This window comes from Danaus plexippus, chromosome 25 (assembly GCF_018135715.1).
Source record: "Danaus plexippus chromosome 25, MEX_DaPlex, whole genome shotgun sequence".
Classification (NCBI taxonomy): Eukaryota; Metazoa; Arthropoda; class Insecta; order Lepidoptera; family Nymphalidae; genus Danaus; species Danaus plexippus.
In genome coordinates this window covers 5,588,505-5,605,205 of record NC_083553.1, presented here as the reverse complement: position 1 = coordinate 5,605,205, position 16,701 = coordinate 5,588,505, and the positions used below count along the sequence as shown (strand labels likewise).

The 16,701-nt window shown below is 32.9% G+C and overlaps 4 protein-coding genes across 4 annotated transcripts; 3 read left to right on the top strand and 1 right to left on the bottom strand.

Annotated features, from left to right (window-relative positions):
* The first annotated feature begins 1,911 nt into the window (after positions 1 to 1,911).
* Positions 1,912 to 4,540, top strand: LOC116775178 (uncharacterized). Its single transcript, XM_032668020.2, has 6 exons — positions 1,912 to 2,019; positions 2,512 to 2,775; positions 2,857 to 3,041; positions 3,468 to 3,625; positions 3,914 to 4,040; positions 4,432 to 4,540. The coding sequence occupies exons 1-6, from the start codon at positions 1,954 to 1,956 to the stop codon at positions 4,529 to 4,531; spliced, it is 900 nt and encodes a 299-aa protein (XP_032523911.2). The 5' UTR covers positions 1,912 to 1,953; the 3' UTR covers positions 4,532 to 4,540.
* Positions 4,541 to 7,028: 2,488 nt separating this feature from the next.
* On the top strand, positions 7,029 to 9,772 carry LOC116775094 (XK-related protein 6). The gene is made up of 5 exons (XM_061524611.1): positions 7,029 to 7,370; positions 7,523 to 7,642; positions 8,043 to 8,245; positions 8,755 to 8,907; positions 9,022 to 9,772. The coding sequence occupies exons 1-5, from the start codon at positions 7,111 to 7,113 to the stop codon at positions 9,489 to 9,491; spliced, it is 1,206 nt and encodes a 401-aa protein (XP_061380595.1). The 5' UTR covers positions 7,029 to 7,110; the 3' UTR covers positions 9,492 to 9,772.
* Positions 9,762 to 11,705, bottom strand: LOC116775092 (actin-related protein 8). Its single transcript, XM_032667911.2, has one exon. It carries the CDS (start codon positions 11,523 to 11,525, stop codon positions 9,834 to 9,836), a length of 1,692 nt encoding a protein of 563 aa, XP_032523802.1. The 5' UTR covers positions 11,526 to 11,705; the 3' UTR covers positions 9,762 to 9,833.
* A 216-nt stretch (positions 11,706 to 11,921) lies between these two features.
* LOC116775093 (syntaxin-16) lies at positions 11,922 to 16,610 on the top strand. Its single transcript, XM_032667912.2, has 4 exons — positions 11,922 to 12,133; positions 12,354 to 12,484; positions 14,611 to 14,780; positions 15,122 to 16,610. The coding sequence occupies exons 1-4, from the start codon at positions 12,053 to 12,055 to the stop codon at positions 15,739 to 15,741; spliced, it is 1,002 nt and encodes a 333-aa protein (XP_032523803.2). The 5' UTR covers positions 11,922 to 12,052; the 3' UTR covers positions 15,742 to 16,610.
* The last annotated feature ends 91 nt before the right edge of the window (positions 16,611 to 16,701 follow it).

The following is a 16,701-nucleotide window of genomic DNA, read 5'->3' as shown; positions in this document are numbered from 1 at the left end:
TTTGATCACTAATGAAATGATTCCGTAAGAAAAATAAACATACTATATATATACTGTCTTAGAAAATTTAGCTTAAAAAAAATATTTAAAATTAGTCTTCTAACAATTTGTTTAATATTTTCATTATCATAATATATTTATCTACTACCCGTAGTTGATGCGTCTAGGTAACATGGCAGGAACACTTAAAAATTTGACAGCTCTCCGATATTGACGTGACGTATAAAAATTAAAAAGTATACTATAAATTCGAATTTTGTTTATTATAGATAATTTATGTTACAACATAATTGATGCTGAAAAACAATATGTCAGCCATTTTAAATGTTTTTCGAGGTATAAATGCAGCAACTGTAGAGACAGTAAAAAGAGTTTTAGACCGCAGTAAAAATAAATTCTTGTCTAATTTATTCTATGACACGAAATTGAAACAGCCCTAAAAGATATTTGAACTATGACCCTATTATTGAGTAGCATTACACAACCAGTATTAAAATTACTTAAAGTGATGTATGACGCATTGTAGCCGCGTTTTACTCCGTGCGTGAAATAATATTCATGGGCGGAAAATGATTTCACTTCATTCTGAAACGTGACTTCTCCGTCCTAGGGGTGACCAACTTTTGTTGTGGCGACACATTATATGTTTATCTTCAATGGAACACTGCAGCGCATTAATTTCATCACCCTAAAATCCACATTTGGATATATAGCTCCCCTTAGCACACCATTAACCTATATCTTCAGGTCGCTAAATTCCCTCGCTAACCTGTGGATATCATTAGATATTGTATTCAAAATTTTTAAGTAATTGATAGAGAAGTGATCACTAGGATTTATATTTTGACATTTCGCATACTAGGAGGTGACCGTAATTTTTTTTTGTATAAAATAAGGTTTCTCTCGAACACCATTTCCACTGTGATGATAGTTTTTGTGACAGTACCAGTAATAATGGAAATTGAGACAATAGACCTGTTACTTATAATTTTACTCTGAAGGTACGATTCTTATGCAGAAGCACTTAGTGGAGAACGTCTCTTGTTCATGATTATTGAAGTCTTTTAATAGAAACAAAATCACTTTACGCATCGAAAGATTTTTTTTATGTAGCAGGTAGCAAACGAGCAGACTGCTCTCTTGATGGGCAGTTGTTACCGTCGCCCATGGACATCCGCAACATATCTTATATTGCGGATGCGTTGCCGACCTTGGTTGCTAAGGGAAATGAAGGGTTGTTAAAGACGAAATGGCCGGAAAGGGTGGGAACAGGGAAAGGGCAACTGGCTCTCTCACTCATTGGACGAAACGCAGTCATTAATGACTATTTCACGCCGATCTTCTGTAAGAGGGTGGTATTTCCCCGGTCGAGCCAGCCCATGTTCGAGCTGTAATTACTTGACCACAGCTGGGCTCTACCACCTAGTTCATAAAAAGAGTAACTTTTGGCAAATTTTGTATTATATTTGAATGATGCTCACATTGTGGATATAGAAAGCTTATATTTTATTAATTAGTGGACCGTTATTAATTGAGTAAGACTCAAGTAATTTATGAAATTAGACCCACAATTCGTAGTTACTCAAATCGGAACGTTGTAACGACCGAACGGGAGTATTTAGTTAAATTATAAATAACTCGCAACAGAACATTCGGAAATATTAGTTTTTTTTTTAATAATAATATTTATTTTTTCATTTTGTGTGACAAAATTAGTGACCATATCATCTTTTTGGGCAGCCACGCTAAAACAATAAAGAAGGTGCTTCTAATTCCATCATTATTAGTTTAATTCCCCCAACATGTTCCACTATCCAGAAACAAAATTTCATTTTGGTTACTCTACTGCATACGTCACTGTTTTATAACTTTATGTGTAGTAATTCTGGTAGAATAGTATAAGTTGTATTTTCTCTGATAAAACGAGCCTTGATCTAATGTTCAGTTCTTGTGATGAGTTACATGAGTAAGTTGAGAACCGTACTTTTGCTCATAGTGATGTTTTTATACCTCCGTGAGGTGAGTGCAAAATTATCTGATAGTTATTTTATAAATTTTTTTTTTTTAGTTTTTCCAATTAAAACTTACTTAATAAGCGATTTTGCTTTCGAGCATTAAAAACGTTTTTAACCTTTAAGGAATCTTCAGAATAATTTAACATACGATTTCGTATAACAATTGATATATATATAGATATATATTACGCATTCAAAGAGTCCCAGTTTGTTTAAACTTCTCACGAAATGAGAAAATAATAATTCTACTGGCACAACAAGTTTTTCATAATTATTATAAAGAAGGGCTTTGATTCTTGGCCCACCAAGGCAGTCCAAGAACCCGATTATTTATACTTTTAAATCATCTTCCCATTCCTTTTAATATCTTGTCTTTCTGTTTCTAGTCAGATACTTGAAATGTATTTTAGTACAGACTCGGCAATCTAAACAAAGCGAGACTCTCCCGTCGGCTGTAATTTGAAGCATATTTTTATCTCCATATTCATAATTTCAGTGCACAAAATCAGCTTTCCAAGACATAGATAACAAATATTACCTAGTCAACGAGGCTCACAGTATAGCTAAGGACTTGTTCACACGGGGAAGCATGAACTATGACATTCTCAAGAACAGTTCACTTTATGTCATGGATACTTTTCTCGACCTGGTACACATGATGAATAATAGGATGTCTCAAGAGCTGAGGAGTGCGGTCATAAAGTTTTACAGATTAAAAAACTTCCATGACTTCACCAACTATATGATAAGTTTACAAGAGGTACGCAGATATTAATTAAAATCGTATTAACTGTGTAGCTATATTATCTTTGTTTTAATCACATCAATTCTGGTTAAACAGACGGTGGACATAATAGAACATTGTCTGATTGCGCCGGTGGAGACGATTGACGTGTTGAGGGAGCAGTTTCACAGAGTAATAGGGAACTTCGAAGACGTTCGACACTTCGACACTGTCAACAAGTGTCACAACGAGCTCCCTGACGAGGTGGCTGTGGCGCACTGCATTCTGCACCAAGCAGTTCTGTAAGTGCTCTGATGAAACATACCAAGTCATTATAAGCTTTTGGTGGCAGAAGTCAGCATAGGATGTACATATCGTAAACACTTTACACGACTCAGGCGACGACGAAATCATTGTTTTTATTAATTATTCAATGTCGTGATTAATATTTTAATGTCCAGCAATAGATATTATATCATTTTTATTGATTTGCTGTCGGCAAATGAAGTTGTCTGTTTGTTGTCGAATAATATGTACCTATATTGTGGTTGTGTTGTGTTGCTTCCAAATATCTATATTAATAATTTTTTTAATCATAAAGACAAGACTAAAGTTTTAATCGATTCATTTACAATAGTATCGAGCCTTTTTATATACATATTAAAACTTACGGTAGCAATGATATGTATTTACTTTTATTTCATTAAATATGACTATAATTTCCCAAGCTTCAACGAAACAATGCAAGACAATTTAGTGTCCATAGTGGAGATAAAGACATATCAACACGCGAGGAAAACAAACGCCTCGCTATACAACGTGCAGAACTGCCTTAATAGTTTTGTGCCAAACTTCTTTGAACAATTACTCGTCGGTACCTATACAGGTAATTATCCATAGAGGAGAAATTTTCGCCATAAAATTAATAGTACTCAATTATATTTCAAAGTAGAAAAAAATATTAAAAAGAACAGGACGAGATCGTCCCGTCTGCTCGTGATCACGGCTGTTGCGGAGTCTCGGAGTCCCCGAAACGTGGGAGTATGCAGTTAAAATAATAATATAAAGCTTAGTAAATCCGAAAATATTAGTTTTATACCAATGAATACTCGCGAAAGTCTTAGATCTCATTATGTTATACGTAACTGCAAAAATATATATATTGTTATTATAGATAAGTGTGGATACCTCAAGATAGTGAACGCCTCTATCAAGGATCTCATAGGCGACGAGTGGGGTAAAAGTAAAGAAATGCTGTTCCCAAAAAAATGGAGCCCTCTGATCACCATCCTAAAGCAGAAGTATATAATATTCTCGACTTACATAAACACTAATATTTTTTCATTGATTTTAAGAAAATATTTTTTTCGGAATTATATCAATACCACCACTTTAATTAATGCATCACTTAACACCATCTCTACGTAACAATCTTTGTTTATCTGACCCAGAGTGTGTTTACGAACTTTTAAATCATTTCTTTAAACAATTAAAACCTACAATTCATGTAAAACCTTTGTGCTTAAAATATTTACAAGTATCCAAAAAAATAATGCTGAATTCAAACTATCTACTGGTGAAAAAAGCGTATTATTTGAATGTTTCATCTTAAATAAGCGAAAACGAGTGACTACTGATATAAAATATATTATAATATTGTATGTTTTTGAAATAAGATTAATTTGTTTTCAGTTCTACGTCATCTGGCATTAACGCACAGCAATTCCTCTTCAAAACTCTGCTCGCTGCCAATCTCACTTCACAGGACATCATTAAAACACTATACTCTTGATTATTATGAGAGCTTTCATTATAATACTATTTAAGTAGTAGGTGTTTTAATAAAATGAGTTGTTAAATTATCGTTTTTTTTTAATTACCTGATTGAGAACTTAGGAGAACTTAGGTAGGTACTCGTGATTATAAAAATACTTTACTCTCATCTGACAAATAAATCTCAATTATATTATAACATAGAAATAACTTCATATCTTAATTACCAGTAAATTAAAAATCCTTTACGAATGTTGAGAGCTGGGCTTTTAAAATATGATAATAGAAATCCCATCTCACGCATTGGTGGATTACAATTGATATAGTATATATTTAAATATTTTAAACTGAAAGAAATATATTATACTTAGAGTACGAGCAGGTTCGGACATTCATCCTCCTCGATATGGCGTTCCAGTTGGTTTATCAGGTGAATAGGTGACAGGAAGTGACTGTGGGTCATGTATGTCGGCGGTGTTACGTGTGTACATACCTTTACGGACTTTATTGTGTTAATGGCTATACGGTTTGTGAAATAAAATGAGGCGAACAGTAGGACTGAACGGACTAAACGAGCAGACAGTCAATATGATGCAAGGGATTAGAGATATCTCAATTATAAGCGATGTGGCGAATGCGAGGCCGGGTTAATGATGTCAGCTATCCAAAAAAAAAACATAACAACTGGAGAAGAGAATTTACATCCATTTTTTCTGATGACATTCCCATACATTAGAAATATAATAGAATGTCACCATCACTAATCACAGGTCAGTTTATATACATATTACTAGGTACCAGCCCCGGCTACGCACGGGATCTTTACACAAAAATATAAAATAGCCTATTTAATTTTGAGAATTATTAAACTTATATTATGATAACTTTCAAATGGTACGCCCGATTTAAATGATTTAGAAAATAATTTACAGATACTCATTACAGATACACAATTCCTTATATTATTTTATTATAAATACCTCAAAGACTTTAGGCAGCGTTTTCATTAAGAGCTCTCAGACGGCTCATGTTTTTCCGACTTCTTTAACAAATATCGTTAATGTACACGCAAGTAAATACAAAAACTTAACAAAGTAAATTTTTACAAACGTAATTTTTCTGAACACGAGGCACCAATAAACGAAGTTTATACTTCGCGTAACAATATATAGATACGTTTGAAGTTCGATATTGTTTTATGGTTGTTTCAGAACAGGATATATTTAAAAAATCCGAAGTTGACATGGTATGACGAATATTTAAGAGCAATATGACTGAAACATTTTTGATGTAGAACACAATGAGAACATACTGTGTCTCAAAATATTATATTACAGAACATAGTTCACAATGGCTTTGATAATGGACAGGTAATGTTCAAACTACCAAAAGAAAACTCCGAGACAGTTAAAAAATCATCTTCATGATAAAAGTAGCCATGGCCAATTGAAGTAATAGATACTTACCGGATGAATAATCGTCAGGGAATTTGTCAAGACGTACACGGAGAAATCGAAAAGCTTTGTGGCGTATTATACACCATTTTTAGTTTCAACTTGACAGTAGCTGTTAGCCCCTAATGGCTTTGACGGCGTCACCGGGAGGGGGATTATATACCACTGTTAACTTTCACATTAATTTTACACATTCACGAGACTTGAATCATAGTTATTTATAGGTTTTTCTTTCTGATGTAGGCTCAGACCACGAGGACATAGTAGCTTATTTTCCTAAATAAGCCCAGGTTTTTCACAATTTGTATGCCAATTTTAAGATTTCTCTTCCCCACATCAGAAAAAATTCCCTGGTGTGGAGAAGAATATTCTAAAATTTTCTCTCTTCTATAGTAGGGATATTTTGAAGGTAAACTGAACTAGGTCCAGACTATTCAGTTCAAGAGTTTACTTTATTAGAAATTTAGTTTATTGAAGTTACATTGTCAAACATTAGTCTCTTTCTGTTCTCTCAGAGGCATTTCGAACTCTTTCATATCAAATTATAAATAATAATCTCAAACTCTTCTTTATACTGCACAATAGTTTTCGTTTTTTAAGCTCTCTTTGATTATTATCTTTATTTAGTTACGATTTTTATAAATTTTATAGTTACTATTATCGTTTAAAGCTTTCTTTATTTCAGGTTATTGTATTAGGTATATTCAATAAGATTGACTAAAATAAATCTGTGATTTTATAAGGCCGTTTCTCTGGACCTGTTTCAATTTTATATTAATATGTTTAATTTCTACTAGTGTATGTTTTAATAAAAAATATATAACTTAACAATTTTTATATTTTAAATTAAATTATTTTGCTCGTATTTTTAAAATGATCAAAGAAATTAAAGGCTGAAGATAAATTATTATAACACAGTAGTTAAAAATTTATCAATATGTTTAAAAGTTTCAATCTTCCCTATCTAAGCTCTTGCGTAGCTTATATTTTATAAACTGTCAATTAAAGTTCAGTTTTCAAAGTATGTCAAATGATAATTGATAGGTAATTGCTTAAGTCAAAGTGTCAAACTTACATCAGTGCGTTCGCGCGCATTGTTCAAGTGTTGTTTTTATAGAATGTTTACAATATTAAATATCAAAAAATGCCACATGCAGTACGAAAAATGTTACAAAAAAATAGCTATTCTTACGATGAACCAGATCGAATACCGCATAATATTTCTATAAGTTATATAGATATTTTTATGTATGTGATTGCTATTATTGGTCATTTTGTGGATTTGGGATTGGATATTAATGTAGCTATACGATATTCGATTTCGGGTAAGATGATGGAGTTCGGGTGGACATTGGCATTTATTTTGTTACCAGCGTTTGTCAACACAGCGGTCTCAATAAGAATGTAAGTCGTTGTACGTTGAGTCATCACTATTTAGCACGTCTGAGAAAATAATGAATTGAAACCTCGGTTTTGTTATTTCTGAAATGTTATACCATTAAACGTTAAATGAATTCAAATAACAATCAATGAATATAATTTTTCTGTTATTAAAGGTATTCTCAAGACAAGCAGCAAGACTCAATAACCAACGAGTTCACCAAACGTAAATGGTTGAGGATTTTTATTCTAGTTCTCCAAATGGCCCCCATACTACGCTTCATTGATGCATTAATGTAAGCGCTATCATAGTTTCAATAACAGGTAGTTGTTAGCAAAACGTAGCCCAGAATTAAACTCTACATTGTATTTTCCTTCTAATATTGTACAGGAAACAACACCGTTCAGTAATGAAATCACTTCAACAAATTATATATTTTATATATCAAATAACAAACTTAAAAACCTAAAGATATCTAGAATAGTTTTTAGTAAACCGGAGTGTATAAGTTGTCCAATTTTAAATAATATTTTAGTGGATATATGACAGACAACCTTTTAACTTGAAATACTGTTGAGAATGCTGATAAAATCATCTGTATCAAATATCTGATTATTTATTATTTGCAAAAGCAATGAAATTGTTTATGTTTTATGAATATGCCAACAATAAAAATAATTAATCCTGGCCTTCAGTTACGCGGTCAAGTCACGGCAAGCCCAGAAGAGGAATGACCCATCATCCCAACGTTTGTACTACTCGTTGATGCTCAAGGAGGATTCAGATGCAGCATTGTTACGTATTTTTGAATGCTTCCTAGAGGCGGCACCACAGCATGTGCTGCAAACTTGCCTCCTGATGCAGCATTTACAGAGTGAACTTGACACTCATCTCATATGTAAGTTTATATAGTAAACATTTTATAGTTATTTTTCATCTGTCTGCAGTAATTTCCTCCATCTAAGGTAGCAGGAAAACAATACTACTATATTGGTTGGCTTGTAGATAAGGTATTAATAAACATGTTTATGTATACAAAATAATTAAAACTAAGTGGAATTTTAGAAACGTCCCCAATTTTTACGTCCGACGCAAAAATAGGCGTCGTTTAATTTTTACGTCGATGTCTGCGGTCGTGGCTTCACGGTTCTCAAACGGATGTACATATTTTGATGCGGTTCTTTACATTTGAAAGTCAAATTACTTGGAGTGGTTCTAGCTATGTATGGTTAATATCAGCCCAGCGGTGTAACAGTATTAGCGTCTTTCCAAATTGATGTAAGGCACTTGTGGCCTATGTAAGTCGATCATGTGCCAGGGCCACTATATTTGTTATATAGGGTGATGTAGAGACATTTTAAAAAATTTATACAACTTTATTATTAATATACCATGGGCTTGTTGCAGTACACCAGGTGCTATCTATCATCTCATCAGTTATTGGTATGGGCTGGTGTCTGGCGGCCTACCAGCGGGCTGTAAGGTTTGCGCAGAAGGATAAAGATAATGTCACATGGACTGGCAGTGCTGTTCAAACCTTGTGGCACTTTCTAGTCACTTGTGAGTTTATTACTTATTTTAGTTCATATAATATTTTAATTTTAAACCATTCAAAGGAATAATTCAGTTGTATTTGGCAAAATCTTTTCTAACTCCTAACATATTCCGTTTCAGTAAGCCGAGTGATATCTATATCTATAATATCATACCTGTTCCCTCATTGGACCATCCTGGCCTGCTGCGTGCACATCCTCATCATGACTAGCTGGTTGCAGCTCTTTGATAGATCTCCGTTCTGTTCCGACAACAGACTGGGTGAACTATGTTTCTCTCTTGCCCTCGGAGCGGTTTACCTTTTCACATACATCTTACCGATCGAGGGTAGGACTAGGTATAGGTATAGTGTTTATTATAGTATATGTTTTATACAGAATGTTACATGCAGCTTCATATGGATATTTTATACCAACAGTTTTATGAGGACTCCAGTATATTTTTATACGTTCTTATTATTGTGTGTCGTGCCATACGTCATGGGTGTAGCGTTGATGTGTTTGTACTATGGTTTCCTACATCCTAAGACGAGGTTCAAAGATGCTGCGGTCAACTTTAAAACTGATGCACAGATTGTTGAAGTCAGTTGACATGAGGTTTATCCTTGCCAAATGTATTTACCAGTATTGAGATGTGGAATGTATAAAATGTTGTATCAATACTCAAATGTATCTTAACATTGAAGACTGATTATTTATCTAGAACTGTACTTGCTATTAACCTACAGTTAAATGCTCCATAGTAACTAAGTGAAAAGTTTTTGTTAAATTTTCTATTGAGAATATCTGAATCTCTCTTAATTTTGTATGTAATTTTTAATGTAACAATGTATTTTATATTATTTTTAATAAACAAAAACAAACTTTAACAATACTTTTATTTAATATATAATATATTCATTTTTTATATTCAGTGTAATACATTTTACTTATTCACCAAATAAATGGTGCTCTTTCCCTTAAAATCTTCAGTCCGTACCGACTCCACTCACTCTGATTTATCCACAATTCAATAGCTGACTCTAGGCAGGACATGACTGCGGCCCCTTTCCAGACAGTACTAGCGGGATCTATGTCCTTGGGTGATGTCACTATTTCTAATTGTTCCGTTTTATACGTGTACGGTATTTGGAGTGCTAGACGGTTTTGCAGCCATATATTTAATCCGTGAACTTTTACCCCTCCACCAACAATTAATATGCTGCTATACATTTTACGCTTCAACTCCTCGCTGGTACACCGATCTATGCTTTGTAATATTGCAGCATCCAGGCTTAAAACTTGGCCAGGCGCTAGCGCTACCATCTCTCCAGGCCCTGTTTCTAAGGTATCAACCACGATGTCCTCGTCAGGGTTGATGCTCGGTTGAGTTTCATTAGCAGCTTCAAAATTTTGGCTTTCATTTGCAGTTGCATCAGCCGTTTCGCGCTTTCTACCGGTCTCTCTGAGAAATTCAGCATCAAAAGGATCTTCGGCATCACTTGGCTGTCGATTTTGTATTTTCGTCATTTTAGTGCCCGTTATTTTTAATAAATCCGTATAGAATAATGAAAGTGGTGATATGATGCATTCATCTCCTACTTGTAGTGTGTATTTGTTGACCGGTTCACCGGGATGATCAACCAGGAATGTCTTCTCTTGGGGTCCACATACATCTAAATTTACATGACAAAAATCTTGATAAAGATTTCGCATTAAGATTACATCTCTTGGTACATTTTCTGTCCAATTTTTGTACGGGAAAGCACTTTTATGAAACATCCAAGACAGTGCTTGACAAACATCCCCAGCTCCATAATCCATTCTTAGTCTAGTAGTTTTGTGTGATATACCATCTTCCACACAGGATATTGCTGTCTTTTGATCACCTATATCTACTACACAGGCTGAGCCAATACCTGCTCCAAATGTGGCACCAACACTTTCTTGCACAAGAAAACAATGCCCGAAACCCAGATCTTTTAACAACAATGATGTCAGACACTTAAGATGGCTTCTTGAATAAATGTCAGGTATTAATAGTACACAACGATATTTAACAAGCTCTATAAGAGGTATACCTAATTTGAACTCAATGATATAACTCCATATAGTGTACAAGTCATTTAATACAGAGGAAATAGAGCCCCCTACTTCAGAGTGTAGGTTAAAGTCACCTCTTCGGAAGGGAAAATGTATATTATAGGGTAATTTCGGATCTATGTCGAGCACTACATCACCAACTACGACATCGCATTCCACTTGAGGCCAGAGCTCTCCATCGTTGAGGGTTTCTGGCATTGATCTTCTGTTGAAGGCGGCGATTTGCTGAGGCGGCGTTGCATAACGACGAGCACCGTTCGATTGCATACAGGATTGGAGGGTGTGAGATATCTGCAGCCTGCATTCTTCCAATTCTTCGATGAGTTCTTTGGTTTTAGGAACACTTGGTGGTATAAATGGATCACGATATATTTTTCCTCCCGGCCTTCGTTTTCTTGCAATACAATGAAGTTGCTTCACCGGAAGCAAGTCGGAAGCTCGTCCTATTCTCACATAGAGCGAACCAGGATGTATTACTATAATCCTGTTCGATGGAAACTGTTGAAACTGTTCAGGACCGGTATCATATGTCGGCATACTCATTTGCAATTATTATAAAGATAATAATAAATACTTATTTATCTAATTACAATTTTTACAAAAGCACAGGTGTGTTTTACTTCTAATCTTTTATTATGTGACTCTGTGTCTTATTGAGTGTTATAACATCACAACTTATAAATCGAAATTGAATAGTAATTGTAATTGATAAACGCTAATTCAAACATTTCAATTGACATAATTTTTATCTGACTTATAACGTTCAAAAACGGTACAGAAAATTAAATTAATAAAAAGTTTAACTATATTTTAGAACGAAAATTTTTAAATTACAAAATTAATTATTTATTTTCTGTGCTCTCTTTAAATGTATAACATCCATAGGTATTTATTTCATTAATCGGCAATCGGCATACCTGACAAGTAAAGAGTATGATGTATGACAGTTTCAAAATGACGTTCCATACAAGCGCCTTAAGACTCGCTACAAAATAAATAAATTATTGTAATTACGAAAACATTTAAGAATTTTATTAATTGTAATTTAAATACATTAACTATAAGAGAAAATGGTATCGCGAACTTTGACGGAAGTATTTGTTCTTATGCGAAATAATGCTATTCACTCTCGACAAATATTCGCTGAACAGGTAATATCTTTATACTTGAGTTTTGATAATTAATTATTATCATTGGATGTAATACTCGTGTACGACTACTATCTGCCTTTATTACAACTAAAAGAATTCATCTGTTCTGTATATCTGTCAAAGTTGTTATACTTCTAATTTTTATTAAAATATTTTCGTAACAATAACATTTATTAAACTATTATATAAAGAAATTAGGAATGTAATGTATCAATTTCAGTCTAATGAGTCCGAGCATGTAAGGCTCATGAGATCCAGTGGTCATGATCTGGAGGCAGGTCCTGAGCCACGGTCAGATGCCCCTCCTCCATGGAGTGATTCACTAGAAGAGGCCCACTACATTATTACGAGGTAGAATAAATTGAATTCTCCAGTTAATACTAGCAACATCATACAATATAATATCCATACAAAATTATTCAATAAGTTAACACAATTTTTTTTGGTAATCGATTATTATTACTGATAAATTGATATTAATTCTAAAAAAAAACATTTTGAGATATTGTTTACACTCCACAAATTTTGAAGCAATTAATGAATTTACATCTTCCAGTTTAAACTTACTGTTAATGAGTTATGTTACAATCAGTATGTGAGTTAAAATCAGAATAATAATTATATACAAGAATTCTAGCTTTTCTAGTTATTTGCCAAAAAACAAATGTAGCCATACTAATTAGCTGATAGATTATTCTTATGAGCCCTTGGACTTTACTTATTTAATTATTTTATAGTTCATGATACAACTGGTTCTAAAAAGGTGGAACTATGTAAGCACATATTAAGAATAAAGTTCTAAGGATAAGTTTATATTATTTTGTTACAAGATCCTCATTTGCTCAACAAACACCGTCATCCTGTCTATTATATATACAAAAATATATAAAACACTCTTCATATTAATGTATTTTAATATTAATTTATTTTATAACTAGGAGCCAGAACCGCCTTTGCACGGACTCTTTACAAAACATATAAAATAGGCTATTTAATTTTGAGAATTATTAAACTTATATTATGATAGCTTTCAAATTAAATGATTTAAAAAGTAATTTACAGATACTGATTTATTTTGATAAGACTAAATACCGTATTTATATAAATAGCTTTCCAATAAACACTTTAGGAATGCCAATTTTTAAAAGTTATAAAATGGATATAGTATGTTGTCCTTAAAGTATAGATATATGCCACTGCGAATTTTTCTGTAGACCTATATAAGATACACAATTCCACCTTATATTATTTTGTTATATCTTAAAGACTTTAGGCGTTTTCGTTAAAAGCTCTCAAACCGCTCATCTTCAACAAATATCGTTAATGTTCACGCAAGTAAATACAAAAACTTAACAAATTACATACTAAAACCTTCCTAGAGAATCACGTTATCGAGTGCTGATAACTGTTTGATAATCGGTGCAGTAGTTTTTCCGTTTATCGCGAATAGACAGACAGACAGACGCGGCGAGGGACTTTGTTTTATATATGTATTGATGATTAGTAAATGAATTCTAGGTATGAAAGAAAATGCATGTATGTACGTATAATGCCGGAGAATCACACCACTAACATATTTTCATGATATCTAAATAAATGGAATTATTCCATCTATCGCAGAAAGGAATGATCAGAGTCCGCTAACAAATAAGTGGTATTTAAAGATCCTCAACTTAATTTATCACTTGCTTCTTATTAAAAACTACTTAAAATGGCAAAATTAGATTAAATTGTGTTTATGTGTTTGTGTATTTAAAATGAATGTGACCATGCACACTAGCAAAGGAATGTTTAGAAATGTGTGTCGCTTAAAATGATTTTGTTATTTCTAAATATATGGCAGTAGACAGCCAAGGATGTTCTATCAACCTTTGAACAGCTACATATATATTTTTGACAAATTTAATGTAAACTTTGACCTCATAACTTTAACATCGTTGAAATGATATGAGAATAAAGCATTTTTAAAGTGCTCCTATAAAAGAGAAAGCTGTAAATAATGTGTTAAATAATTTTTTAAACCTTTCTAATGTATTAAGATGTACTTGTCCATTAATTTTATGTTGACTAACTTCTGATTGCAACATTGTTCGGGTGGAAGGTAAAAATATTTGCTAAATAGAATAATATCAATGAATTGTTTTGGGTACACTGCACAATAATTAGTTGTGGTACTAGATAAATTACCGCTATTTAGATCTTCTTCCCCCATTTTTGCAATCATTTAAATTATACATCAAACCTACCGACTATTTCTTTAAGGCATAATCTTCTATGTTAAATGCTACACCTCAAATCAGTTGTACTTTGCATATTGGGTCATAAGTTTCTGATATAAGCCCGTTAACAAAACAAACATACTCCTCCACATATTTCACAGCTACCCCATCTTTCTATAATCAGAACTTATTGTTGTATCAAACCTTACCATAATGTAAAAGCGATCAATTATATCTTTAAATTTCATTTCCTTCAAGGTTAAGAACTAAGCTATCCGAGTTGCAATCCCGACACCAGCATCAGCTATCTCGTCCAGGTCTGGACTCAAGCCACGAGCAGCATATAGAGCGTCTATCAACAGATATAGCTAGGCACTTCACGCAAGCACACGCAAGACTGACAGCAATCAGGGCTCAAGTCAGACACGGTGGGTGAATCCACTAAAATATTAAAAAAACAAGCAAATAATGGTTACTACATGTGTTTTATTACTTTATATGCTTATAGTACTGTAATAAGAGAAAATAATGAGGAAAACACATGTTAAAAAATATACTTAACCAAATAGTGATGAAGTGTCTTAATACAGAATGTAAACTATTTTATGACGTATTATATAATGTCCACATTTTTGTTGTCCACATTTATTGAGTATTTTTTATTACATTCAGATATGGTGTTAATTAATCCTATTAAATAAAATCCATACACATGTTGTATGGATTTAAATAGAACAATCAATTATTAATAATTCCTTAATGATTCCAGGCAACAAAACTGAACAGAAGTTAGCAACTAATGTGGTGCTGGCGCTGGTGACGATATTACAAGATCTCAGTGTAACCTTCAGGACCTCGCAGTCCAACTATTTAAGGTCCCTCACATCAAGGGAGGAGAGGTCAAACGCTTACTTTGACTTACCCAACTTCGAAGAGCTCAGTTTACAAGACAATGACTTGATACCGGGGCTCACAAACAACCAGACTGACCTATTATTCTCACTACCGAGCACCTCAGCACAGAATCATGACGACATGGACCACATGTTCCAGAAGCCAGCGCTGAATCAGAAACAGCTGCTATTGATACAACAAGAAAATACCAAAGAAATATTAGAGAGAGAGGAAGAAGTTAATAAAATAGTGAAATCAATAGTGGATTTGAACGATATCTTCAAAGACTTAGCCAATATGGTCCACGAACAAGGCACTATATTGGACAGAATAGACTATAATATCGAACAAACCCAGGTTCAAGTGCACGAAGGTTACAAGCAATTGCAGAAAGCTGAGAGATACCAACGAAAGAATAGAAAAATGCAGTGTATACTCTGCCTGTCCTCTGTTCTCATAGGTCTAGTCATACTGTTGATCATCGTTAAGAGTTAGCTTCAACTGAATTTAGTAAAGAAATATATGAATTAAAGTTTTGTATTTTATACCTAAGATACATATAACAGTTTACTCATATGTACACTGAAACATATTTATTGAAAAAAAAAAAACATTAAATTAAGCGAATGACACGATTTTCATGTGTAATATAATTTATGGCGGCATTTTAATAAATTATGACAACTAAGTGATAAATTCATTCGCATTGTAAAATCGTGTTTTTACATTGACACTTAACAAAATGGCGATTTATGTTTTGTTGACTTGAAACACGAAACACGTTAAAATTAAGTCTCAGATCAAGATATTGTTTAATTTAAAAAAAAACTTGTCGCTTATTAAATTCCGTTCGAAACGTACAGTATTGTGTGAGGACTGGTGCATTGTTTATTATTCCGTTGAAGATCTAAAAAATCAAATTAAATAAGAATAATTCTAATAGATTACACGTTTCTTTACAATATATTTATTAAAAACCAAATTTAATGGTGAAAATTAAAAAAACATGTACCCTAGAATGATGTAAGTATATGTACATTTATTTTGGTGTTGTATGATGTGATAAATTATATCAGGTAACATATAAAAATATTACGTGTATACATAAGCTTGATATTTCCATATACATAAATGACATTGTACAAAAAGTATTTATGTAATTCAAAGCGTGAATGTTTAAATATCAGAAACTTAGTAATGGAGATAATGAAATAAAATTTTAAATTTATTAACTTATTTATTATTTTTTAAACTAAAAATAAAGGTATGGCTACACAAATGTGTTCAGCCTTAATGTATATCATGTGCCTAATGTTATTTATGAAGATATTGCATCCTGTTAATATTAAATAAAGTTACAACAAGTCGAGTTTTTCAATTCTCCTTTATTTTTCTCAGATTTTGTATTCCACTTTCCAACGGGTGGAATGATAGTCAAGCACTATCCGGTCTCAT